The sequence below is a fragment of the Hordeum vulgare genome, chromosome 3H (genome assembly GCF_904849725.1).
Source record: "Hordeum vulgare subsp. vulgare chromosome 3H, MorexV3_pseudomolecules_assembly, whole genome shotgun sequence".
Taxonomy (NCBI): Eukaryota; Viridiplantae; Streptophyta; class Magnoliopsida; order Poales; family Poaceae; genus Hordeum; species Hordeum vulgare.
In genome coordinates this window covers 607436596-607463645 of record NC_058520.1, presented here as the reverse complement: position 1 = coordinate 607463645, position 27050 = coordinate 607436596, and the positions used below count along the sequence as shown (strand labels likewise).

The window sequence follows — 27050 nt, the reverse complement described above, 5'->3', positions numbered from 1 at the left end:
TTAGTCCCGGTTCAAGACTAAAGCCTCCAAACCCTTTAGTCCCGGTTCGAGACACGAACCGAGACTAAAGGTCTCATTTGAACCAGGACTAATGCCCGACCGACGCCTTTGCCGCTCGAACCAGGACTAATGCTAACATTAGTTCCGGTTCGTAATGGAACCGGGACTAATGTGTTTTTCGAGCTGGGACGAAAGCCCTTATTTCTACTAGTGCTTGATCTCAAACTGCCAAAGTATACGGTCAGTTACACTAAGTGATATATTACAAAAATTAAATTATTGGATTCGTATTTGAAAGATATTTTGAGTTACACATTTTGGTATATACTAGTAAAAATGCCCGTGCGTTGCACCGGGTATAAAATAAATTAATCCACTTTATGAAGATCTCATTACATTTAAAAAGCTCGTAATTTTTTTCTCTAATAATAATACCTATTTATTAAACGCGCTCTAAACAAATTAAATTATGTGTAATAATTTGTTTTTGTTTAACCTTGTGTAAGAATAATAACGAAAATCTAACCATTTATCGATCTGTGGCTATTCCTTCGATGCGGAAATAATTGTGCATCATTCGCATACACGTAACAATTTTAAATAGATCATATATCAATTCTTATATCTCACAATCTCTCTATTAACATTAATTCATATTTATGCTTTACCATTTTGAAAATATGATGAACAGAAAGTAAATAATTTAAAATATTTACCACTCTTTTGTTGACACGTTGGCACCAACAACACGAGCATACCCTCCACGCCAGCATGACTACTTCTCTAGACATTATCATCAGTCCTCGGTGAGGACCAGGATTCGGTACGCATAACTTGGGGACATACGATACAACAGAGGGTAGTGCTCCCCCTCCCAGCTGTCGTGCGGGACGAAATAGGGTTCAAGCAAGATGCACAGTTGTTGCATTCTCTCTATTCTTCACCCCTCGCTCTCTCCTCCCTTTCTAACCGATGACATCGATGACATCCAGAGTTGAGGAATATCTTGATGGTTAGCAAGTACCGACATGCTTCAAATATCTTCTCCGTTAAGAAACACGTCTTTTCAATATTTCACTCACTTTTAATTATTATATTCACTTCGTCTTAAAATAATTGTCTAAACTTTATAATAACTATAATACTCCCTTCCTTCCTAAATATAAGTCTTTAGATTTCAAAATAAACTACATAGCAAAATGAGTAAAACTGCAGTCTAAAATATGTTATATACATCTGTATATAGTCCGTGTTAAAATTTCTAAAAGAATTTATATTTTAAAATGTAAGAAGTATAAAATTGTGTATAAAATTATACTAAGAGGCTTATTTTATGACAGAGGGAGCATCTGATAATGCACTAACAATAAACAACATCAAGTAATAATTCAGTGCTACTTTAGAAAATAAACAATCTATGCTAGCACACTTCATCTAGTAGATTCTAGTCTATACAAGACCAATTTCATTTCATTCATTAAAGAAACGCATCGACGACCCACTCATTGTCTTATCTCAGCTCCACTTCTCTCCTTCTCTTACCTAGATGGCCAGATCGCCATTTCTCCACCCACCGCTGGTCCTCTTCCTCTTCTGCATTGAACCCAGCCAGAACAGCAGCACGTGCACGGGGCCGTGGCGGCTGGCCAAGGCAGCACCCCCTAATCAGCGAGGAGCCTGGCGCCTTGGAGCTCCTACGTCGTCAGCTTAATCTGGTCGTCCGCCCCAGTCGTCGACTGTGTGCTCCGGATCAGGCCAGCAGTCTCGCCTCTGACCCGATTCCGACCGCCAAGTCTTCGCCACCTGCATCATGCCCAGAGATTCGGCCGATCCCGCACCGCTGATCCCGCACAGCTGACACAATCAATTAACAGGAACAGAGCGGTATACACACACGGCCAGTATACACACAGGGGCACAATGAATTAACAGGAGCAGAGCAGATGCAGATGCAGATTTGAATGGAATTGAGCAGCAGCAGCAGAGGCAGAGGGGTGCGGGCGGCTGAACTCTGTTGCACGCCATCTTATTTGCAAATGAATGAGATGAGCTCGGATCAGACCACGATCCAGTCCTCCTCCCCGTCGGAGAACTCAAGCGCGATGGTGATGCCCCGCACCATGCAGAACCCGTCGTCGTCCTCCTCCTCGTCCTCGTCGACATCGTCGGTAATTTCAGCATCCTGCTCCTCGATTTCGTCGGTGTCCGCCGCTGTCGCCGTGCCGTCTGCGTCATTTTCTTGTCCGCCCGGCGCGGCCTGGAGGCTGACAATGAGGTCGTACAGGTCAGAGATCCCCCTCAGGGCGGCGGCTACGAGATCGGCGTCGTCCTCCTCCTTGTCCTCGGCGTGCCAGTTGTTGCCGCCGGCGAGGTGGGCGAGCACGGCGGACGTGGAGGTGCCCGTGTAGTTGTACCCGCCCGTGGCGGCCGGGCCGTCCTCGGTGCCGCCGCCGACGCGCCAGGAGACGAGGCGGTGGTTGAGTGCGACGTCGGCGGCGCGCAGCTTGCGCGCGCCCTTGGGCTTCTCCCGCGCCTTGGTGGTGGCGGTAGCGGCGGACGGGTGCTGGTGGCACCCCGCGCACCGCACCGGCCCCTAAAACGAAACCTTATCTTGAGAGAAGGATCTTGGATGGAATACTGCAAAACGCAAGGTTCTTTTTGTAAGAACGAAACGTTTTTCTGATTAGTCACTTAAAAAAGAACGGCGGATTAATTACTTGAAAAGACAGGGATTGTTTTGCAAAACCGCCAGCGACGGACGACAGAAGCACTCCGCGCTTTATTATTAGGAGAGATAATTCATATTTTATTACAAGATATATGATTAAACATAAGGGCAAAATGTGAGAGGGCCTAATAGAAGTCGAACGAAAGGAGAACGTACGAAGGAAGAAGCCAGCAGGAAGGTGATGTGTAATTTTCAAATCTCTCCGTTTGTGTGCCATCTGACGAAAGTGACACACATGCACCTCCCGTAATAAAAATGAAAAAGTCCAAAACGGTGGAGTTGCATGCTTAACCGCCTTAGTTGATCTGGACCCAATCATTCCAAACGTGTGGATTGTTTAGCGAAGGCTTTGATCGTCTGATCCATTCCAAACGTGTGGATTATTTGGTGAATCTGATCTTGGATTTTTCACACTTGTAAACAAGGACCGGCATGCACTTTCCTTTAAGCTTCCTACGCAAATTTTAATGGGTCAACGAGCATAAATTTGAATCCTATATATACCCGGCAGACTCTAGGCATCTCATGACACATCCAATAGATACGTACCCCAAGAAACTTTACTGGACGCCATAGCTAGCATCTGCTCAGTCACAGGTCACAACCATCCACAGATCGAAATGGCGCACCATCTCCACAAGAGCAAGCCGGCGGCGGAGGAAGAGTCGTCCAAGGTGAAGGTCGCCGCCAGCAAAGGCACGGAGGAGAAGCACCACAAGCACATGGAGCAGCTCGCCCAGCTCGGCGCCGTCGCCGCCGGAGCCTACGCACTGGTACGATCTCTATATATGCTTTTCTTGGCACAAATACATCCGTCACTGCGTCATATATATACTAGTGGTTATAACACGCATGTTAAACTGGTGCAGCACGAGAAGCATCAGGCGAAGAAGGTGCCGGAGCAGGCCAAGGAGCACAAGGTCAGGGGAGGGGTCGCCGCCGCTCTGGCGGTCGGCAGCGCCGGCCTCGCTTTGCATGAGCGGCACCAGAAGAAGGAGGCTAAGAGCAATGCCGCCACCGCCGGTGACCACTGATATGTTCCAGCTCAGCTAGGAACTTGGAGTTTCATCGTGCAATACTTCATCTCGTTCTTCACAGCTACTCCCTCCGTCCTAAAATAAGTGTCTTAAGCTTAATACAATTTTGTATAAGAGCTAGTACAAAGTTGAGACAGTTATTTTGGGACGGAGGGAGTATATGTTACCTCCTTTACATTCTTGCTTTGGTGCCACGTACATCGGTACATGTGCTTGTACCTGAAGTACATTCACCCCCCCTCCCCCCCCCAAAAAAAATATTTACATTTTGCCGACTCTCCGTTGCTTCAGCTTTGTGGCAAATCTCAATCACGTAAATTGCTTGTCTCCTAAGTCCTAACAGAAATTTCAGTACTCCTCTTTGAGTATGCAATTCTAGCAAAAGGTGTAAAACCTAACTGAAAATACTCTACTGCGGTACATATCGTACTTACCCTCTTCTTTTTTGAACTGGGATATCCCCTTTTCATTAAAAGCATAACACAGATACATCAAGTCTAGGGTTTTACCAGAGACGAACAATAAAGGAAAAGTGAATCCAAGCACCAGGAAACCAACTCCGGTGTCCGGACGCCCGTCGTGGGAACGTAAATATTGGGCAAAAACCTGGACACCCCTAATGTGAGGAATAGTAGGCCTATTACAAAACAGATAGCAAACCAAACAAGTATAAGTCTAAGCCAAGCAACCCACAGGCGTCTATAACTGACCAACTTATGGAGCTATCTTGAGATAGAAAAGATTTTGATGTCAATAAAGATGCAAACCAAGTGGAAATGGGCGCTATCACATTTATTTCCGTATTTTTAACATAGCAAAAATGTATAAGCAAACCACCGAGACGAATAAGGAAGCAAGTACATGTGGAAATGGATAAAATAGCAATTACATGCAAACATAGGTTGGGAATCAGATGTTTGCGAAAACACAAAATCCCCTTGAACCATGGTAACACGCACACACACGCACGCAAACAAGTATTGGATTCAGCAACATTCCCGAGTTCCAATGAAACTCAACAAGGATAACAAAAAAAAGTCCCCCAGTGTGTTTGCAGAGTTTTGTACCTGGCTAAAAGGACTTGGCTGTGAACTCTTCTGCAATTGTATTCCTTGCCGAGTTCTTATTGTGGAAATCGATGCTCCAAAACACTTTACTTTCTGATTTTCATCATGATGAGGGGCTTTTTCATAAAGCACGCATGACAGACCAGACGAAACCAACAATATAACCTCACTCTATTAGTACGTATCAATAATTATAATATTATTCAAAAAGTATGCGAGGCAAGAAATCATTAGATCAATTCTAACAAAAGTTTTTCCTAAGTCGGCCTTGAAAGATCTTAATTCATGAAAAGCTGGGTGAAAATCGTTGCAAAAACGCCCGCATCAACAGTGCACCTCGGTCGACTTGGCTATCCAATATTCACACCAATACACACGTTGTTGAGGAGAAAAGCGTCGTTGAGATTGGTGATTGATTCCACTGCCATCACTCCTTGTGAGCCAGGGACTACAACTCCACCATCGACGACCACCAACATCGGCGTGGTCATAAACCCTTTCTTTCCGTAGTAAGCAACTCTGTTGACAAAGCTCTTTCTTGATTGAAAGAAATAATCATTATAGTTCCTCTTCAGGCAAGCAACTTTGTTTAACAAATTTAAATGAAGGCTTCAAGGATGTACTAATAATAATTATATCAAAGATAAAAATGCTGCTTTGGCTACCTGGAAAAAGGGAAGCTGCTACTTTGTCTATTTGGTGCATGGATGAAAGACATTGTACAACACCGGTTTACGTAAAACATCAACGAGAAGTCAATCTTAGATATATAAGCATGTTGACTAGGTCAGAAAATCCAGACGCCTTAGCCGTGTTGTATTATTGCACCTATCAACCACCGACGCGGTTAAGCCATGTTGTTGTACATGTCACTTTCGATCAGAAAGCAATTCACGAGAGATCTAATGTGCGGCACCTACCGCACATATGTCAGAAAGCAAAATATCCCACAGCCAAAAACCAGTACTTATAGTCAACTAAAACAAAAACAGATCTACGTACGTGTTGTGTTGCCTACTGGTTAAGGAAGCTGACGCGTTTGCCTCCGTGCACAATGCTATAGCGCTGTATAAGAACACGCCCGACCCTAGACCCAAGCACAAAGCAACAGAGATCAGATCATATATACAACCGGCCCGTGGAGATCACCTCACCCCATCGCTATTCTATTGACTGCTGAGCTTTCTCAAATCTAGTTCGTTGGTAATGGGGCGCCACAGCAACACCAGCAGCAGCAGCAGTAAGACCGACGCCGGCGGTGAGCAGCACCGTAAGGAGGAGAAGCACCACAAGCACATGGAGCAGCTCGCCCAGCTCGGCGCCGTCGCAGCCGGAGCATACGCGCTGGTATGTATATATCCTTGGAATTATTACTCTTGCTATCACAATTTTACAGTCATAATTTGTAGCTCTACTTTGGTTACTTAATGTCTTGAACTTTTGTTGCTACTGCAGCACGAGAAGCATAAGGTGAAGAAGGACCCGGAGAATGCCCGGTCACACAGGATCAAGGAGGAGATCGCCGCCACGGTCGCTGTTGGCAGCGTCGGCTTCGCCTTCCACGAGCACCACAAGAAGAAAGACGCCAAGAAGCACGGCCGCCATTGATCTAGGCACGTACTATATGCCATGTATAGGCGGCAGCACTCTAGCTACTTAATTATACGGTTATGACCTTTCCATTATTGTCTTGTTTCATGGTGTATTATTGTTCACAATATATACGTCTTTTCCGTTGTATATGCACTCTTGTATTAACTACTAGAAAGTTGACGTATCATCGATCATGCACTCTTGGTGACTATGAAGTATGAAGGACGATGCATCATCGATCACACATGTATATATGTACCAATGTATGCTCGAGCATGCCATTTCGCTTAGTTCATAAATACATTTTTCTGTGAGGCAAGTACTATAAATACTGTTGAGTAAATAGACAATTTTTCTAGTAGATTAATCCATGAAATAATTACTAACATGGCATTGACTAGGTTCTTGACATACTGATCACGGAGTATACTAGCAAGTACTACGCATCTAGCAGAAACATCTACGCATATAGGCAGTACTACTAGTGCAGACAGAAACAAGAGAGAGATAAACATATCATACCCTCCGATCGGCCAATTGACCGTAGCAGCAGCGGTGGCGGCGGCAACATCCTCTGCCGCCTTCTTCTCGGCTTCGGCCTTCTCGCGGACGAGACGGTCAGCTTCGCTTGGTGAAGACATGGCGATGACGAGGGCGACGCGGACGTAGACGAAGCAGACGGACGGAGGCGAGCAGTCGCGTGATCACTCCCCAAAAACCTAATCGCCCCTCTCCCGTACAGGAACCGGAGAGGCGGGGTTTCGGAGGCATGCTCTCCCGTCGACCGTGTACGCGGTAAACGGGACGGAGTCGCCGGCGACAGCAGCAGCAAAAGGAACGAACGCGTGACGCAGATGCGATCTGATTCTCGTGTCGGCTAGGGTAGGCGATAGCCTGCTTATAAAGGCGGCTGGGAGGAGAGACGTGGGCCGAACCCACGTCCGAGTCGGTAACATCCCACGATCCGACGTCTCGGATCGTGCCGTGTCTGTTACGAATTCTCCGTTCCTGACCGACAAAAATAAGGGCGTAGGTATGAGCTCGGCTCATTCCCGCGGCGCGTCGTGACGAGGCGTGGCGTGGCGGGCGGCGGAGGAGGAGTGCGCGAGAGCACCTTCTCTTCTCACTCTCCAATAGCATGTGGAAGAGAGACCCTTATAAAGGGGTCCAACTTCTCCTCCACTAGCGGGGTGGGACTAAACTTCCCACCACCTTGTCATGCCACCACCTACATGGGCCCTCGGAGATTTTTCTGAAATTGTCTTATGGGCCTAAGGCCCATCTCTAATTTCAACAATCCCCCACCAGATCTCAAGGGCACATCGTGTTCCCTCATTCCAATCATTGTTTTAATATACCAATATTTCAGTGAAGACCTGTTAAGGTTGAGCTTCATCTAGAGCAAGCAGCTACACTCCTTTACAACTGAACAATGGACTATGCCTTGAATTGTCAGTTTGGCGTAAAGGAGCTTCACCACAAGTCTTACTAGTACAAGGCTGCCGAAGGTGACCCCTCGGGTGGAGCATATTAGTCACACTCCTGGCCTATTCATGAGTTTACTAGAGATCACCCAAATCTCATAGACTGTGACCAGCAGTGAAGCTCATATAGTTGTGTTCCTCCAAAGATCGCTCTGTAGGACAGCATCTTGCTTACACATAAGCTTTAGAGCACATTAAGACAGTAGTCATCCTACCATACAGTATCCGAGAGCATTGCATCTCCAACGGAGTGGGTTAGTAAAGTTACTCTCCTCAGTTCACCACTGGCTTGTTTTCCCAGGTCCTACTTCACGGGATCTCCGATCATATAGGTTGGATTACTACCATGGCAACTCATGTGGGTCTCATACCCATCTCCCTCGATGCACTATCTATCACAAGACGTGATAGCCCTTTAGTAAAGGGATCTGCCAGATTCTTAGCCGTTTGGATGTAATCCAACGCTATCACTCCGGAGTTTCTCAAACGTCTGACAGACTTCAATCTCATTCTTATATGTTTGTTGGACTTCATATTGTCCTTTGAACTCTTCACTTTGACAATAACCGTCTGATTATCGCAGTTCATATGGATAGCCGGAACCGGCTTCTCAACCACAGGTAAGTCCATCAAAAGATCTCGAAGAAATTCTGCTTCGACACCAGATGTGTCTAATGCTGTTAATTCTGCTTCCATTGTCGATCTCGTTAAGATCGTTTGCTTGCAAGACTTCCAGGAAACAGCACCACCCCCAAGAGTAAACATATACCCAGTGGTGGCCTTCATCTCATCAGCATCAGAGATCCAATTCGCATCACTATACCCTTCAAGTACCGATGGGAATCCCGTATAGTGAAGCCCGTGGTTGACAGTATCTTTCAAGTAGCGCATAATTCTTTCAACAGCACGCCAATGAACATCGCCCGGATTTGCAACAAACCGGCTAAGTTTGCTCACGGCAAACGCGATGTCAGACCTCGTTGCGCTAGCTAGGTACATAAGCAAACCGATAATTTGAGAGAATCTCAATTGATCTATAGTTGTGCCTTTAAACTTTCGAATAAGCACACTAGGATCATATGGTGTTTGAGAAATTTTGCAGTCTGAATATCCAAAGCGACTCAAAATCTTCTCAACATAGTGGGATTGCAGAAGTGTAATCCCACCCTCATCATCTCTCAATAGCTTGATGTTCAAGATAACATCAGCCACCCCAAGGTCCTTCATCTCAAAGTTTTGAGACAGAAAAGACTTAACCTCCTCAATTACTTTGAGGTTGGTTCCAAATATCAGTATGTCATCAACATACAAGCACAATATAACTCCTTCGCCCCCACCATGGCGATAGTATACACATTTGTCAGCTTCATTAACAACGAAGCCAACAGATGTCAGAGTTGTATTAAACTTCTCATGCCATTGCTTAGGTGCTTGTCTCAGACCATATAAAGATTTCAGCAACTTACACACCTTTTCTTCCTGACCTTCTATCACAAAGCCATCTGGCTGTTGCATATAGATTTCCTCATTTAACTCTCCATTCAGGAAAGCCGTCTTAACGTCCATTTGATGAATGAGAAGACCATGAGAGGCCGCCAATGTGAGTAGTACTCGAATGGTGGTCAGTCTAGCCACAGGTGAGTAAGTATCAAAGAAATCTTCTTCTTCTTTCTGGGCATAGCCCTTGGCCACAAGCCTAGCCTTGTACTTTTCAATCGTACCATCGGGCCTAAGCTTCTTTTTGAACACCCACTTGCATCCCAATGCTTTACAACCATAGGGACGATCAGTGATTTCCCATGTCCCGTTAGCCATGATGGAATCCATCTCGCTACGGACCGCAGCTTTCCAGTAATCAGCATCTGGAGAAGCATACGCTTCTGAATTAGAAGTGGGATTATCATGTTGGAAATATGCCCTAGAGGCAATAATAAATTAGTTATTATTATATTTCTTTGTTCATGATAATCGTTTATTATCTATGCTATAATTGTATTGATTGGAAACACAATACTTGTGTGGATACATAGACAAAACACTGTTCCTAGTAAGCCTCTAGTTGACTAGCTCGTTGATCAAAGATGGCCAAGGTTTCCTGGCCATAGGCAAGTGTTGTTACTTGATAACGGGATCACATCATTAGGAGAATCATGTGATGGACTAGACCCAAACTAATAGACGTAGCATGTTGATCGTGTCATTTTGTTGCTACTGTTTTCTGCGTGTCAAGTATTTGTTCCTATGACCATGAGATCATATAACTCACGGACACCGGAGGAATGCTTTGTGTGTATCAAACGTCGCAACGTAACTGAGTGACTATAAAGATGCTCTACAGGTATCTCCGAAGGTGTTCGTTGAGTTAGTATGGATCAAGACTGGGATTTGTCACTCCGTATGACGGAGAGGTATCTCGGGGCCCACTCGGTAATACAACATCACACACAAGCCTTGCAAGCAATGTAACTTAGTGTAAGTTGCGGGATCTTGTATTACGGAACGAGTAAAGAGACTTGCCGGTAAACGAGATTGAAATAGGTATGCGGATACTCACGATCGAGTCTCGAGCAAGTAACATACCGAAGGACAAAGGGAATGACATACGGGATTATACGAATCCTTGGCACTGAGGTTCAAACGATAAGATCTTCGTAGAATATGTAGGATCCAATATGGGCATCCAGGTCCCGCTATTGGATATTGACCGAGGAGTCTCTCGGGTCATGTCTACATAGTTCTCGAACCCGCAGGGTCTACACACTTAAGGTTCGACGTTGTTTTATGCGTATTTGAGTTATATGGTTGGTTACCGAATGTTGTTCGGAGTCCCGGATGAGATCACGGACGTCACGAGGGTTTCCGAAATGGTCCGGAAACGAAGATTGATATATAGGATTACCTCATTTGATTACCGGAAGGTTTTCGGAGTTACCGGGAATGTACCGGGAATGACGAATGGGTTCCGGGAGTTCACCGGGGGGGCAACCCACCCCGGGGAAGCCCATAGGCTTTGGGGAGACACACCAGCCCTTAGTGGGCTGGTGGGACAGCCCCAAGTGGGCCTATGCGCCAAGAAAAAGAAATCAAAGGAAAAGAAAAAAAAAAGAGGGAGGAAGTGGGAAGGGAGGGGGACTCCTCCCACCAAACCAAGTCCAACTCGGTTTGGGGGGGGAGTCCTCCCCCCCTTGGCTCGGCCGACCCCTTGAGGGTCCCTTGGACCCCAAGGCAAGGTCCCCCTCCCTCCTCCTATATATATGGAGCTTTTAGGGCAGATTTGAGACGACTTTCTCACGGCTGCCCGACCACATACCTCCATAGTTTTTCCTCTAGATCGCGTTTCTGCGGAGCTCGGGCGGAGCCCTGTTGAGACAAGATCATCACCAACCTCCGGAGCGCCGTCACGCTGCCGGAGAAATCTTCTACCTCTCCGTCTCTCTTGCTGGATCAAGAAGGCCGAGATCATCGTCGAGCTGTACGTGTGCTGAACGCGGAGGTGCCGTCCGTTCGGTACTAGATCGTGGGACTGATCGCGGGATTGTTCGCGGGGCGGATCGAGGGACGTGAGGACGTTCCACTACATCAAACGCGTTCTCTAACGCTTCTGCTGTACGATCTACAAGGGTACGTAGATCACTCATCCCCTCTCGTAGATGGACATCACCATGATAGGTCTTCGTGCGCGTAGGAAATTTTTTGTTTCCCATGCGACGTTCCCCAACAGTGGTATCAGAGCCAGGTTCATGCGTAGATGTCTTCTCGAGTAGAACACAAAAGTTTTTGTGGGCGGTGATGTGCGTTTTGCTGCCCTCCTTAGTCTTTTCTTGATTCCGCGGTATTGTTGGATTGAAGCGGCTTGGACCGACATTACTCGTACGCTTACGAGAGACTGGTTTCATCGTTACAAGTAACCCCCTTTGCTCAAAGATGACTGGCAAGTGACGGTTTCTCCAACTTTAGTTGAATCGGATTTGACCGAGGAGGTCCTTGGATGAGGTTAAATAGCAACTCATATATCTCCGTTGTGGTGTTTGCGTAAGTAAGATGCGATCCTACTAGATACCCTTGGTCACCACGTAAAACATGCAACAACAAAATTAGAGGACGTCTAACTTGTTTTTGCAGGGTATGATTGTGATCTGATATGGCCAATGATGTGATGTGATATATTGGATGTATGAGATGATCATGTTGTAATAGAAATATCGACTTGCACGTCGATGGTACGGCAACCGGCAGGAGCCATAGGGTTGTCTTTATACTAACGTTTGTGCTTGCAGATGCGTTTACTATTTTGCTAGGATGTAGCTTTAGTAGTAATAGCATAAGTAGCGCGACAACCCCGATGGCAACACGTTGATGGATGATCATGGTGTGGCGCCGGTGACAAGAAGATCGTGCCGGTGCTTTGGTGATGGAGATCAAGAAGCACGTGATGATGGCCATATCATGTCACTTATGAATTGCATGTGATGTTAATCCTTTTATGCACCTTATTTTGCTTAGAACGACGGTAGCATTATGAGGTGATCTCTCACTAAAATTTCAAGACGAAATTGTGTTCTCCCTGACTGTGCACCGTTGCTACAGTTCGTCGTTTCGAGACACCACGTGATGATCGGGTGTGATAGACTCAACGTTCACATACAACGGGTGCAAAACAGTTGCGCACGCGGAACACTCGGGTTAAGCTTGATGAGCCTAGCATGTGCAGACATGGCCTCGGAACACATGAGACCGAAAGGTCGAGCATGAATCGTATAGTTGATATGATTAGCATAGAGATGCTTACCACTGAAACTATTCTCGACTCACGTGATGATCGGACTTGAGATAGCGGATTTGGATCATGTACCACTCAAATGACTAGAGAGATGTACTTTTTGAGTGGGAGTTCTTAAGTAATATGATTAATTAAACTAATTGTCATGAACATAGTCTAATGGTCTTTGCGAATTACGATGTAGCTTGCGCTATAGCTCTACTGTTTTTTATATGTTCCTAGAGAAAATTTAGTTGAAAATTGATAGTAGCAAACTTTGCAGACTGAGTCTGTAAAACCGAGGATTGTCCTCGTTGCTGCGCAGAAGGCTTATGTCCTTAATGCACCACTCGGTGTGCTGCACCTCGAGCGTCGTCTGTGGATGCTGTGAACATCCGACATACACGTTTCTGATGACTACACGATAGTTCAGTGCAAAGTACTTAACGGCTTAGAAGCAAGGCACCGAAAACGTTTTAAAACGTCACGGAACATAAGTGATGTTCTAAAGAGATGAAATTGTGATTTCATGCTTGTGCCCTTGTTAAGAGGTACGAGACCTCCAACAAGATTCTTTGACCACAAAGTAGAGGAGAAAAGCTCAATCGTTGAGCGTGTGCTCAGATTGTCTGAGTACGACAATCACTTGAATCAAGTGGGAGCTAATCTTCCAGATGAGATAGTGATGGTTCTCCAAAAAGTCACTGCCACCAAGCTTTGAGAGCTTCGTGATGAACTATAACATATCAAGGATAGATACAATGATCCTTGAGCGATTCGCGACGTTTGACAGTGCGAAAGTAGAAATCAAGAAGGAGCATCAATAGTTGATGGTTTGAAAAACCACTAAGTTTCAAGAAAGGCGAGGGCTAGAAGGGATACTTCGTGAAACGGCAAAACAGTTGCTGCGCTAATGAAGAGACCCAAGATTAAACCCAAACCCGAGACTAAGTGCTTCTATAATAAGGGGAACAGTCACTGAGGCGGAGCAACTCTAGATACTTGGTAGATAAGAAGGCTGGCAAAAGTCGAGAGAAGTATATTTGATATACATAATGTTGATGTGTACTTTACTAGTACTCCTAGTAGCACGAGGGTATTGGATACCGGTTCGGTTGCTAAGTGATTAGTAACGCGAAATGAAAGCTACGGCATAAACGGAGACTAGCTAAAGGCGAGGTGACGATACGTGTTGGAAGTGTTTCCAAGGTTGATATGATCAAATGTCGCACGCTCCCTCTACCATCGGGATTGGTGTTGAACCTAAATAATTGTTATTTGGTGCTTGCGTTAAAGCATGAACATGATTGGATCGTGTTTATTGCAATACGATTATTCATTCAAGGAGAATAATGGTTACTCTATTTGCTTGAATAATCACCTTCAATGGTTTATTGAATCTCGATTGTAGTGTTACACATTGGTGCCAAAAGATACGAGTTAATGATGATAGTACCACTTAAGTGTGGCACTGCCGCTTGAGTCATGTTAGTATAAATTGCATGAAGAGGCTCCATGCTGATGGATCTTTACTCACCTGATTTCGAATCACTAGTGACATGCAAATCATACCACATGAGCAAGGCCTTGTTTTCATTGAGATGAAACAAGATAGTAACTTGTTGGAAGTGATACATTTTGATGTATGCAGTCCAATAAGTGCTGAGGCACGCAGTGGATATCATTATGTTCTTACTTCACTGACGACTTGAGTAGATACAGGAGTATTTACTTAATGAATCACAAGTCTGAAATATTGAAAAAGTTCAATTCCGTTTCAGAGTGAAGTTCGTCGTAACAAGAGGATGAACTGTCTACGATATGATCATAGAAATGAATATCTGAGTTACGAGTTTTGGTACACAGTTAAGACAATGTGGAAATTGTTTCATAGTTCATGCCACCTGGAAACATCATAGTGTGATGATGTGTATGAACGTCATAGCCACGCACTATTTAGTATGGTGCATGCTGTGATGTCTCTTATCGAATTACCACTATCGTTTATGGGTTATGCATTAGAGACAACCGCATTCACTTTAAATAGGGCACCACGTATTTCCGTTGAGATGACACAGTATAGACTGAGGTTTAGAGAAATCTAAACTATCGTTTCTTGAAAGTTTGGGGCTTCGACACTTATGTGAAAAAGTTTCAGTCTGATAAGCTCGAACCCAAAGCGGATAAATGCATCTTCATAGGATATCCAAAATAGTTGGGTACATCTCCCATCTCAGATCCGAAAGCAAAGTGTTTGTTTCTAGAAACGGATCCTTTCTCGAGAAAATGTTTCTCTCGAAAGAATTGAGTGGGAGGGTAGTAGAACTTGATGAGGTTATTGAACCATCACTTCAACGAGTGTATAGCAGGGCGTAGGAAGTTGTTCCTGTGGCGCCTACACCAATTGAAGTGGAAGCTGATGATGGTGATCATTGAGCTTCGAATCAAGTTACTGCAAACCTCGTAGGTCGACAAGGTCGCATACTGCTGTAGAGTAGTACGGTAACCCTGTCTTGGAGGTCATGTTGTTGAGCAACAGTGAACCTACGAGTTATGGAGAAAGCGATGGTGGGCCCAGATTCCGACAAATGGCTGGAAGCCATGAAATCCGAGAGAGGATCCATGTGTGAAAACAAAGTGTAGACTTTGGTAGAACTACTTGATGGTCATGGGACTATTGAGTAAAATGGATCTTTAAAAGAAGACAGACGATGATGGTGATAAGTCACTATTAAGAAAAGCTCGACTTGTCGCAAAGATGTTTTCGACAAGATCAAACAGTTGACTATGATGGGTCTTTCTCACTCGTAGCGATGCTAAAGGTCTGTTAGAATTATGTTAGTAGTTGCTGCATTATTTATGAAATATTGCACGTAGGATGTCAAAACATTGTTTCCTCGACGGTTTCCTTGAGCGAACATTGTATGTGATACAACCAGAAGGTTTTGTCGATCCTAAAGATACTAGCAAGTATGCAAGCTCCAGTGATCCTTCAATGAACTGGTGCAAGCATCTCGGAGTTGGAATAAGCACTTTGATGAGATGATCAAAGATTTTGGGTGTGTACAAGGTTTATGAGAAACTTGTATTTCCAAAGAAGTGAGTGGGAGCACTATAGAATTTCTGATAAGTATATGTGGTTGACATATTTTGGATCAGAAGTAATGTAGAATTTCTGTAAAGCATACAAGGTTGTTTGAAAGGAGTTTTCAAAGGAATACCTGGATTGCGCTACTTGAACGTTGAGCATCAAAGATCTATGGAGATGGATCAAAAGCGCTTAATGAAAGTTTCAATAAGATGCATGCCTTGACAAGTTTTTGAATGAGTTCAAAAATAGATCAGCAAAGAAGGAGTTCTTGGTTGTGTTGTAAGGTGTGAATTTGAGTAAGACTCAAAACCCGACCACGGCAGAATAAAGAGAATAGACGAAGGTCGTCTTCTATGCCTTAGCCGTAGAATCTAAAGTATGCCATGCTGTGTACCGCACCTGATGTGTGCCTTGACTCAAAGAATGTTGAGAGGTACAGAGAGTGATCCATGATTGAATCACTAGCAGCGGTCAAAATTTATCCTTAGTAACTAATGGACTAAGGAATTTTTCTCGATTATGGAGGTGGTTAAAGAGTTCGTCGTAAAGGGTTATGTCGATGCAAGTTTTGACACTAATCCGAATAACTATGAGTAGTGAAACGGATTCGTATAGTAGAGTAGATATTTGGAGCATTTCCGAATAGCACGTAGTAGCAGCATCTATAAGATGACATAAATATTTGTAAAGAACGCACGGATCTGAAAGTTTCAGAACCGTTGACTAAAACCTCTCTCACGAGCAAGACGTGATCAGACCCCATAACTATATGGGTGTTGGATTCGTTGGAATCACATGGTGATGTGAACTAGATTATTGACTCTAGTGCAAGTGGGAGACTGTTGGAAATATGCCCTAGAGGCAATAATAAATTAGTTATTATTATATTTCTTAGTTCATGATAATCGTTTATTATCTATGCTATAATTGTATTGATTGGAAACACAATACTTGTGTGGATACATAGACAAAACACTGTCCCTAGTAAGCCTCTAGTTGACTAGCTCGTTGATCAAAGATGGCCAAGGTTTCCTGGCCATAGGCAAGTGTTGTTACTTGATAACGGGATCACATCATTAGGAGAATCATGTGATGGACTAGACCCAAACTAATAGACGTAGCATGTTGATCGTGTCATTTTGTTGCTACTGTTTTCTGCGTGTCAAGTATTTGTTCCTATGACCATGAGATCATATAACTCGCGGACACCTGAGGAATGCTTTGTGTGTATCAAACGTCGCAACGTAACTGGGTGACTATAAAGATGCTCTACAGGTATCTCCGAAGGTGTTCGTTGAGTTAGTATGGATCAAGACTGGGATTTGTCACTCCGTATGACGGAGAGGTATCTCGGGGCCCACTCGGTAATACAACATCACACACAAGCCTTGCAAGCAATGTAACTTAGTGTAAGTTGCGGGATCTTGTATTACGGAACGAGTAAAGAGACTTGCCGGTAAACGAGATTGAAATAGGTATGCGGATACTGACGATCGAGTCTCGAGCAAGTAACATACCGAAGGACAAAGGGAATGACATACGGGATTATACGAATCCTTGGCACTAAGGTTCAAACGATAAGATCTTCGTAGAATATGTAGGACCCAATATGGCTATCCAGGTCCCGCTATTGTATATTGACCGAGGAGTCTCTCGGGTCATGTCTACATAGTTCTCGAACCCGCAGGGTCTACACACTTAAGGTTCGACGTTGTTTTATGCGTATTTGAGTTATATGGTTGGTTACCGAATGTTGTTCGGAGTCCCGGATGAGATCACGGACGTCACGAGGGTTTCCGAAATGGTCCGGAAACGAAGATTGGTATATAGGATTACCTCATTTGATTACCGGAAGGTTTTCGGAGTTACCGGGAATGTACCGGGAATGACGAATGGGTTCCGGGAGTTCATCGGGGGGGGGCAACCCACCCCGGGGAAGCCCATAGGCTTTGGGGAGACACACCAGCCCTTAGTGGGCTGGTGGGACAGCCCCAAGTGGGCCTATGCGCCAAGAAAAAGAAATCAAAGGAAAAGAAAAAAAAGAGGGAGGAAGTGGGAAGGGAGGGGGACTCCTCCCACCAAACCAAGTCCAACTCGGTTTGGGGGGGGGGAGTCCTCCCCCCCTTGGCTCGGCCGACCCCTTGAGGGTCCCTTGGACCCCAAGGCAAGGTCCCCCTCCCTCCTCCTATATATATGGAGCTTTTAGGGCAGATTTGAGATGACTTTCTCACGGCTGCCCGACCACATACCTCCATAGTTTTTCCTCTAGATCGCGTTTCTGCGGAGCTCGGGCGGAGCCCAGCTGAGACAAGATCATCACCAACCTCCGGAGCGCCGTGACACTGCCGGAGAACTCTTCTACCTCTCCGTCTCTCTTGCTGGATCAAGAAGGCCGAGATCATCGTCGAGTTGTACGTGTGCTGAACGCGGAGGTGTCGTCCGTTCGGTACTAGATCGTGGGACTGATCGCGGGATTGTTCGCGGGGCGGATCGAGGGACGTGAGGACGTTCCACTACATCAACCGCGTTCTCTAACACTTCTGCTGTACGATCTACAAGGGTACGTAGATCACTCATCCCCTCTCGTAGATGGACATCACCATGATAGGTCTTCATGCGCGTAGGAAAATTTTTGTTTCCCATGCGACGTTCCCCAACATATCATCCACGAGGTATACGAAGAAATCATCACCAAAGGTCTTTGCAGTCCTTTGTCTCTTGCCCCTACCACGGGCTTCCTCGTCATCCTCCTCAGGATTTTCATCATGTGTTTGTTCATAGTATTCCATAGGAATGACAGGCTCAGGAGTTATCTCAGATTCCTGTCTCGAAGTGCTTTGCATATCTCTCATGGGAAATATATCCTCAAAGAATGTAGCATCCCTCGATTCCATTATTGTACCGACCTTCTGTTGGGGAACGTCGCATGGGAAACAAAAATTTTCCTACGCGCACGAAGACCTATGATGGTGATGTCCATCTATGAGAGGGGATGAGTGATCTACGTACCCTTGTAGATCGTACAGCAGAAGCGATTAGAGATCGCGGTTGATGTAGTGGAACGTCCTCACGTCCCTCGATCTGCCCCGCGAGCAATCCCGCGATCAGTCCCACGATCTAGTACCGAACGGACGGCACCTCCGCGTTCAGCACACGTACAGCTCGACGATGATCTCGGCCTTCTTGATCCAGCAAGAGAGACGGAGAGGTAGAAGAGTTCTCCGACAGCGTGACGGCGCTCCGGAGGTTGGTGATGATCTTGTCTCAGCAGGGCTCCGCCCGAGCTCCGCAGAAACGCGATCTAGAGGAAAAACTATGGAGGTATGTGGTCGGGCAGCCGTGAGAAAGTCGTCTCAAATCTGCCCTAAAAGCCCCATATATATAGGAGGAGGGAGGGGGACCTTGCCTTGGGGTCCAAGGGAACCCCAAGGGGTCGGCCGAGCCATGGGGGAGGACTCTCCCCCCCCAAACCGAGTCCTACTTGGTTTGGTGGGAGGGAGTCCTTCCCCCTTCCCACTTCCTCTCTTTTTTTTTTCTTTTCCTTTGATTTTTTCTTCCTTGGCGCATAGGGGATTGGTGGGCTGTCCCACCAGCCCACTAAGGGCTGGTGTGACCCCCCCAAATACCTATGGGCTTCCCCGGAGTGGGTTGCCCCCCTCCGGTGAACCCCCGGAACCCATTCGTCATTCCCGGTACATTCCCGGTAACTCCGAAAACCTTCCGGTAATCAAATGAGGTCATCCTATATATCAATCTTCGTTTCCGGATCATTCCGGAAACCCTCGTGACGTCCGTGATCTCATCCGGGACTCCGAACAACATTCGGTAACCAACCATATAACTCAAATACGCATAAAACAACGTCGAACCTTAAGTGTGCAGACCCTGCGGGTTCGAGAACTATGTAGACATGACCCGAGAGAATCCTCGGTCAATATCCAATAGCGGGACCTGGATGCCCATATTGGATCCTACATATTCTACGAAGATCTTATCGTTTGAACCTCAGTGCCAAGGATTCGTATAATCCCGTATGTCATTCCCTTTGTCCTTCGGTATGTTACTTGCCCGAGATTCGATCGTCACTATCCGCATACCTATTTCAATCTCGTTTACCGGCAAGTCTCTTTACTCGTTCCGTAATACAAGATCCCGCAACTTACACTAAGTTACATTGCTTGCAAGGCTTGTGTGTGATGTTGTATTACCGAGTGGGCCCCGAGATACCTCTTCGTCACACGGAGTGACAAATCCCAGTCTTGATCCATACTAACTCAACTACCACCTTCGGAGATACCTGTAGAGCATCTTTATAGTCACCCAGTTACGTTGTGACGTTTGATACACACAAAGCATTCATCCGGTGTCAGTGAGTTATATGATCTCATGGTCATAGGAATAAATACTTGACACGCAGAAAACAGTAGCAACAAAATGACACGATCAACATGCTACGTCTATTAGTTTGGGTCTAGTCCATCACGTGATTCTCCCAATGACGTGATCCAGTTATCAAGCAACAACACCTTGTTCATAATGAGAAGACACTGACTATCATCGATCAACTGGCTAGCCAACTAGAGGCATGCTAGGGACGGTGTTTTGTCTATGTATCCACACATGTAAATGAGTCTTCATTCAATACAATTATAGCATGGATAATAAACTATTATCTTGATACAGGAATTATAATAATAACTATACATTTATTATTGCCTCTAGGGCATAATTCCAACAGTCTCCCACTTGCACTAGAGTCAATAATCTAGCCCTCACATCACCATGTGAATTACATTGTAATAAATCTAACACCCATACAGTTCTGGTGTCGATCATGTTTTGGCCGTGGAAGAGGTTTAGTCAGCGGGTCTGCTACATTCAGATCCGTGTGCACTTTGCATATATTTACGTCCTCCTCCTCGACGTAGTCGCGGATGAGGTTGAAGTGTCGTTTGATGTGTCTGGTCTTCTTGTGAAACCTTGGTTCCTTTACCAGGGCAATGGCACCAGTGTTGTCACAGAACAAGGTTATTGGATCCAGTGCACTTGGCACCACTCCAAGATCCGTCATGAACTGCTTCATCCAGACACCCTCCTTAGCCGCCTCCGAGGCAGCCATGTACTCTGCTTCACATGTAGAATCTGCTACGACGCTTTGCTTGGAACTGCACCAGCTTACTGCACCCCCATTAAGAATAAATACGTATCCGGTCTGCGACTTAGAGTCGTCCGGATCTGTGTCAAAGCTTGCATCGACGTAACCTTTTACGGCGAGCTCTTCGTCACCTCCATACACGAGAAACATCTCCTTAGTCCTTTTCAGGTACTTCAGGATATTCTTGACCGTCGTCCAGTGATCCACTCCTGGATTACTCTGGAACCTGCCTGCCATACTTATGGCCAGGCTAACATCCGGTCTAGTGCACAGCATCGCATACATGATAGAACCTATGGCTGAAGCATAGGGGACGGAGCGCATATGCTCTCTATCTTCATCAGTTGCTGGGCATTGAGTCTTACTCAATCTCGTACCTTGTAACACTGGCAAGAACCCTTTCTTGGATTGTTCCATTTTGAACCTCTTCAAAACTTTATCAAGGTATGTGTTTTGTGAAAGTCCTATCAGGCGTTTTGATCTATCCCTATAGATCTTAATGCCTAGAATGTAAGCAGCTTCTCCTAGGTCCTTTATAGAGAAACTTTTATTTAAGTAACCTTTTATGCTCTCCAAAAGCTCTACGTTGTTTCCAATCAGTAATATGTCATCCACATATAATATTAGAAACGCCACAGAGCTCCCACTCACTTTCTTGTAAATACAAGATTCTCCAACCACTTGTATAAACCCGAATGCTTTGATCACCTCATCAAAGCGTTTGTTCCAACTCCGAGATGCTTGCACCAGTCCATAAATGGATCGCTGGAGCTTGCACACCTTGTCAGCATTTTTAGGATCGACAAAACCTTCGGGTTGCATCATATACAACTCTTCCTTAAGGAAACCGTTAAGGAACGCCGTTTTGACATCCATCTGCCAGATTTCATAATCGAAAAATGCAGCTATTGCTAACATGATTCTGACGGACTTAAGCATCGCTACGGGAGAGAAAGCCTCATCGTAGTCAATTCCTGGAACTTGTGAAAAACCCTTTGCCACAAGTCGAGCTTTATAAACCGTCAAATTACCGTCAGCGTCCGTCTTCTTCTTAAAGATCCATTTGTTCTGAATAGCCTTGCGGCCTTCAGGCAGTATCTCCAAAGTCCACACTTTGTTCTCATACATGGATCCTATCTCGGATTTCATGGCTTCTAGCCATTTGTTGGAATCTGGCCCCACCGTTGCTTCTTCATAATTTGCAGGTTCATTGTTGTCTAACAACATGATTGATAAGACGGGATTACCGTACCACTCTGGAACAGCACGTGATCTCGTCGACCTGCGTGGTTCAACAGAAACTTGAACTGGAGTTTCATGATCATCATCATTAACTTCCTCCTCAATCGGCGTCGCAATGACAGAGGTTTCCCCTTGCCCTGCGCCACCATCCAGAGGGATGAGAGGTTCGACAACCTCGTCAAGTTCTATCTTCCTCCCACTCAATTCTCTCGAGAGAAACTCCTTCTCGAGAAAAGTTCCGTTCTTAGCAACAAACACTTTGCCCTCGGATTTGAGATAGAAGGTGTACCCAACTGTCTCTTTTGGGTAACCTATGAAGACGCACTTTTCCGCTTTGGGTTCCAGCTTTTCAGGCTGAAGCTTTTGGACATAAGCATCACATCCCCAAACTTTAAGAAACGACAACTTTGGCCTTTTTCCATACCACAGTCCGTATGGTGTCGTCTCAACGGATTTCGATGGTGCCCTATTTAAAGTGAATGCAGCTGTTTCTAATGCATAACCCCAAAATGATAACGGCAAATCAGTAAGAGACATCATAGATCGCACCATTTCTAACAAAGTACGATTACGACGTTCGGACACACCATTATGCTGTGGTGTTCCAGGCGGTGTTAACTGCGAAACAATTCCACATTGTTTTAAGTGAGTACCAAACTCGAAACTCAGATATTCACCCCCACGATCAGACCGTAGGAACTTGATCTTCTTGTTACGATGATTTTCCACTTCACTCTGAAATTGCTTGAACTTTTCAAATGTTTCAGACTTGTGCTTCATCAAGTAGACATAACCATATCTACTTAAATCGTCAGTGAAGGTGAGAAAGTAACGATATCCGCCGCGTGCCTCCACGCTCATTGGACCACACACATCGGTATGTATGATTTCCAACAAGTCACTTGCACGCTCCATTGTTCCGGAGAACGGAGTTTTAGTCATCTTGCCCATGAGGCATGGTTCGCACGTGTCAAGTGAATCAAAGTCAAGTGACTCCAAAAGTCCATCAGCATGGAGTTTCTTCATGCGCTTTACACCAATATGACCCAAGCGGCAGTGCCACAAAAATATGGCGCTATCATTGTTTACTCTAACTCTTTTGGTCTCAATGTTATGTATATGCGTATCGCTATCGAGATTCAATATGAACAATCCTCTCACATTCGGTGCATGACCATAAAAGATGTTACTCATAGAAATAGAACAACCATTATTCTCAGACTTAAAAGAGTAACCGTCTCGCAATAAACAAGATCCAGATATAATGTTCATGCTCAACGCAGGCACTAAATAACAATGATTTAAGTTCATCACTAATCCCGACGGTAGTTGAAGTGACACGGTGCCGACGGCGATTGCATCAACCTTGGAACCGTTTCCTACGCGCATCGTCACTTCGTCTTTTGCCAGCCTCCGTCTATTCCGCAGTTCCTGCTTCGAGTTGCAAATGTGAGCAACAGAACCGGTATCGAATACCCAGGCACTACTACGAGAGCTGGTTAAGTACACATCAATAACATGTATATCAAATATACCTGATTTCTCTTTGCCCGCCTTCTTATCTGCCAGATACTTGGGGCAATTGCGCTTCCAGTGACCCATACCCTTGCAATAGAAGCACTCTGTTTCAGGCTTAGGTCCAGCCTTGGGTTTCTTCGGCGGATTGGCAACAGGCTTTCCGCTCTTCTTCGAATTGCCCTTCTTGCCTTTGCCGTTTCTCTTGAAACTAGTGGTCTTGCTGACCATCAACACTTGATGCTCTTTACGGAGTTCAGACTCTGCGACTTTCAGCATCGCAAACAACTCGCCGGGAGACTTGTTCATCCCTTGCATGTTGTAGTTCAACACAAAGCCTTTAAAGCTTGGCGGCAGTGATTGGAGGATTCTGTCAGTGATAGCTTCTTGCGGGAGTTCAATCCCCAGTTCAGCTAGACGGTTTGAGTACCCAGACATTTTGAGCACATGTTCACTGACAGACGAGTTTTCCTCCATCTTGCAAGCATAGAATTTATCGGAGGTCTCATACCTCTTGATCCGGGCGTTCTTCTGAAAGATAAACTTCAACTCCTGGAACATCTCAAATGCTCCATGACGCTCAAAGCGACGTTGAAGTCCTGGTTCTAAGCCATACAAGACTGCACATTGAACTATTGAGTAGTCCTCCTTACGCGCTAACCAAGCGTTCTTAACATCCTGATCAGCCGTAGCGGGTGGTTCATCTCCTAGCGCAGCATTAAGGACATAATCCTTCTTTCCAGCTTGTAAGATTAGCTTAAGATTACGAGCCCAGTCTACAAAGTTGCTTCCATCATCTTTCAACTTAGCTTTCTCTAGGAACGTATTAAAATTGAGGATGACACTTGCGTGAGCCATGATCTACAACACAAATATATTCAAAGTGGACTTAGACTATGTTCAAGATAATTAGAGTTCAACTTAATCATATTACTTAAGAACTCCCACTCAAAAAGTACATCTCTCTAGTCATTTGAGTGGTACATGATCCAAATCCACTATCTCAAGTCCGATCATCACGTGAGTCGAGAATAGTCTCAGTGGTAAGCATCTCTATGCTAATCATATCAACTATACGATTCATGCTCGACCTTTCGGTCTCATGTGTTCCGAGGCCATGTCTGCACATGCTACGCTCGTCAAGCTTAACCCGAGTGTTCCGCGTGCGCAACTGTTTTGCACCCGTTGTATGTGAACGTTGAGTCTATCACACCCGATCATCACGTGGTGTCTCGAAACGATGAACTGTAGCAACGGTGCACAGTCGGGGAGAACACAATTTCTTCTTGAAATTTTAGTGAGAGATCACCTCATAATGGTACCGTCGTTCTAAGCAAAATAAGGTGCATAAAAGGATTAACATCACATGCAATTCATAAGTGACATGATATGGCCATCATCTCGTGCTCCTTGATCTCCATCACCAAAGCACCGGCACGATCTTCTTGTCACCGGCGCCGCACCATGATCTCCATCAACGTGTCGCCATCGGGGTTGTCGTGCTACTCATGCTATTACTACTAAAGCTACATCCTAGCAAAATAGTAAACGCATCTGCAAGCACAAACGTTAGTATAAAGACAACCCTATGGCTCCTGCCGGTTGCCGTACCATCGACATGCAAGTCAATATTAACTATTACAACATGATCATCTCATACATCCAATATATCACATCACATCGTTGGCCATATCACGTCACAATCATACCCTGCAAAAACAAGTTAGACGTCCTCTAATTTTGCTGTTGCATGTTTTTCGTGGTGACCACGGGTATCTAGTAGGATCGCATCTTACTTACGCAAACACCACAACGGAGATATATGAGTTGCTATTTAACCTCATCCAAGGACCTCCTCGGTCAAATCCGATTCAACTAAAGTTGGAGAAACCGACACTTGCCAGTCATCTTTGAGCAACGGGGTTACTCGTAGCGATGAAACCAGTCTCTCGTAAGCGTACGAGTAATGTCGGTCCAAGCCGCTTGAATCCAACAATACCGCGGAATCAAGAAAAGACTAAGGAGGGCAGCAAAACGCACATCACCGCCCACAAAAACTTTTGTGTTCTACTCGAGAAGACATCTACGCATGAACCTAGCTCTGATACCACTGTTGGGGAACGTCGCATCGGAAACAAAAATTTTCCTACGCGCACGAAGACCTATCATGGTGATGTCCATCTACGAGAGGGGATGAGTGATCTACGTACCCTTGTAGATCGTACAGCAGAAGCGATTAGAGATCGCGGTTGATGTAGTGGAACGTCCTCACGTCCCTTGATCCGCCCCGCGAACAATCCCGCGATCAGTCCCACGATCTAGTACCGAACGGACGGCACCTCCGCGTTCAGCACACGTACAGCTCGACGATGATCTCGGCCTTCTTGATCCAGCAATAGAGACGGAGAGGTAGAAGAGTTCTCCGACAGCGTGACGGCGCTCCGGAGGTTGGTGATGATCTTGTCTCAGCAGGGCTCCGCCCGAGCTCCGCAGAAACGCGATCTAGAGGAAAAACTATGGAGGTATGTGGTCGGGCAGCCGTGAGAAAGTCGTCTCAAATCTGCCCTAAAAGCCCCATATATATAGGAGGAGGGAGGGGGACCTTGCCTTGGGGTCCAAGGGAACCCCAAGGGGTCGGCCGAGCCAGGGGGGAGGACTCCCCCCCCCCCCCCAAACCGAGTCCTACTTGGTTTGGTGGGAGGGAGTCCTTCCCCCTTCCCACTTCCTCTCTTTTTTTTTCTTTTCCTTTGATTTTTTCTTCCTTGGCGCATAGGGGATTGGTGGGCTGTCCCACCAGCCCACTAAGGGCTGGTGTGACCCCCCCAAATACCTATGGGCTTCCCCGGAGTGGGTTGCCCCCCTCCGGTGAACCCCCGGAACCCATTCGTCATTCCCGGTACATTCCCGGTAACTCCGAAAACCTTCCGGTAATCAAATGAGGTCATCCTATATATCAATCTTAGTTTCCGGATCATTCCGGAAACCCTCGTGACGTCCGTGATCTCATCCGGGACTCCGAACAACATTCGGTAACCAACCATATAACTCAAATACGCATAAAACAACGTCGAACCTTAAGTGTGCAGACCCTGCGGGTTCGAGAACTATGTAGACATGACCCGAGAGAATCCTCGGTCAATATCCAATAGCGGGACCTGGATGCCCATATTGGATCCTACATATTCTACGAAGATCTTATCGTTTGAACCTCAGTGCCAAGGATTCGTATAATCCCGTATGTCATTCCCTTTGTCCTTCGGTATGTTACTTGCCCGAGATTCGATCGTCAGTATCCGCATACCTATTTCAATCTCGTTTACCGGCAAGTCTCTTTACTCGTTCCGTAATACAAGATCCCGCAACTTACACTAAGTTACAT

General features: G+C 45.6%; 3 protein-coding genes across 3 annotated transcripts; 2 read left to right on the top strand and 1 right to left on the bottom strand.

Moving 5' to 3' along the window:
* Window positions 1–2031: 2031 nt before the first annotated feature.
* On the bottom strand, window positions 2032–3302 carry LOC123442242. The gene is made up of 3 exons (XM_045118288.1): window positions 3278–3302; window positions 3102–3181; window positions 2032–2593 (listed from the first exon to the last, which is right to left on the bottom strand). Exons 1-3 carry the CDS (start codon window positions 3300–3302, stop codon window positions 2057–2059), a joined length of 642 nt encoding a protein of 213 aa, XP_044974223.1. The 3' UTR covers window positions 2032–2056.
* Window positions 3276–3771, top strand: LOC123445614 (abscisic stress-ripening protein 1-like). The gene is made up of 2 exons (XM_045122623.1): window positions 3276–3501; window positions 3598–3771. The coding sequence occupies exons 1-2, from the start codon at window positions 3349–3351 to the stop codon at window positions 3760–3762; spliced, it is 318 nt and encodes a 105-aa protein (XP_044978558.1). The 5' UTR covers window positions 3276–3348; the 3' UTR covers window positions 3763–3771.
* A 2151-nt stretch (window positions 3772–5922) lies between these two features.
* On the top strand, window positions 5923–6750 carry LOC123441067 (abscisic stress-ripening protein 3-like). Its single transcript, XM_045117589.1, has 2 exons — window positions 5923–6179; window positions 6288–6750. Exons 1-2 carry the CDS (start codon window positions 6039–6041, stop codon window positions 6438–6440), a joined length of 294 nt encoding a protein of 97 aa, XP_044973524.1. The 5' UTR covers window positions 5923–6038; the 3' UTR covers window positions 6441–6750.
* The last annotated feature ends 20300 nt before the right edge of the window (window positions 6751–27050 follow it).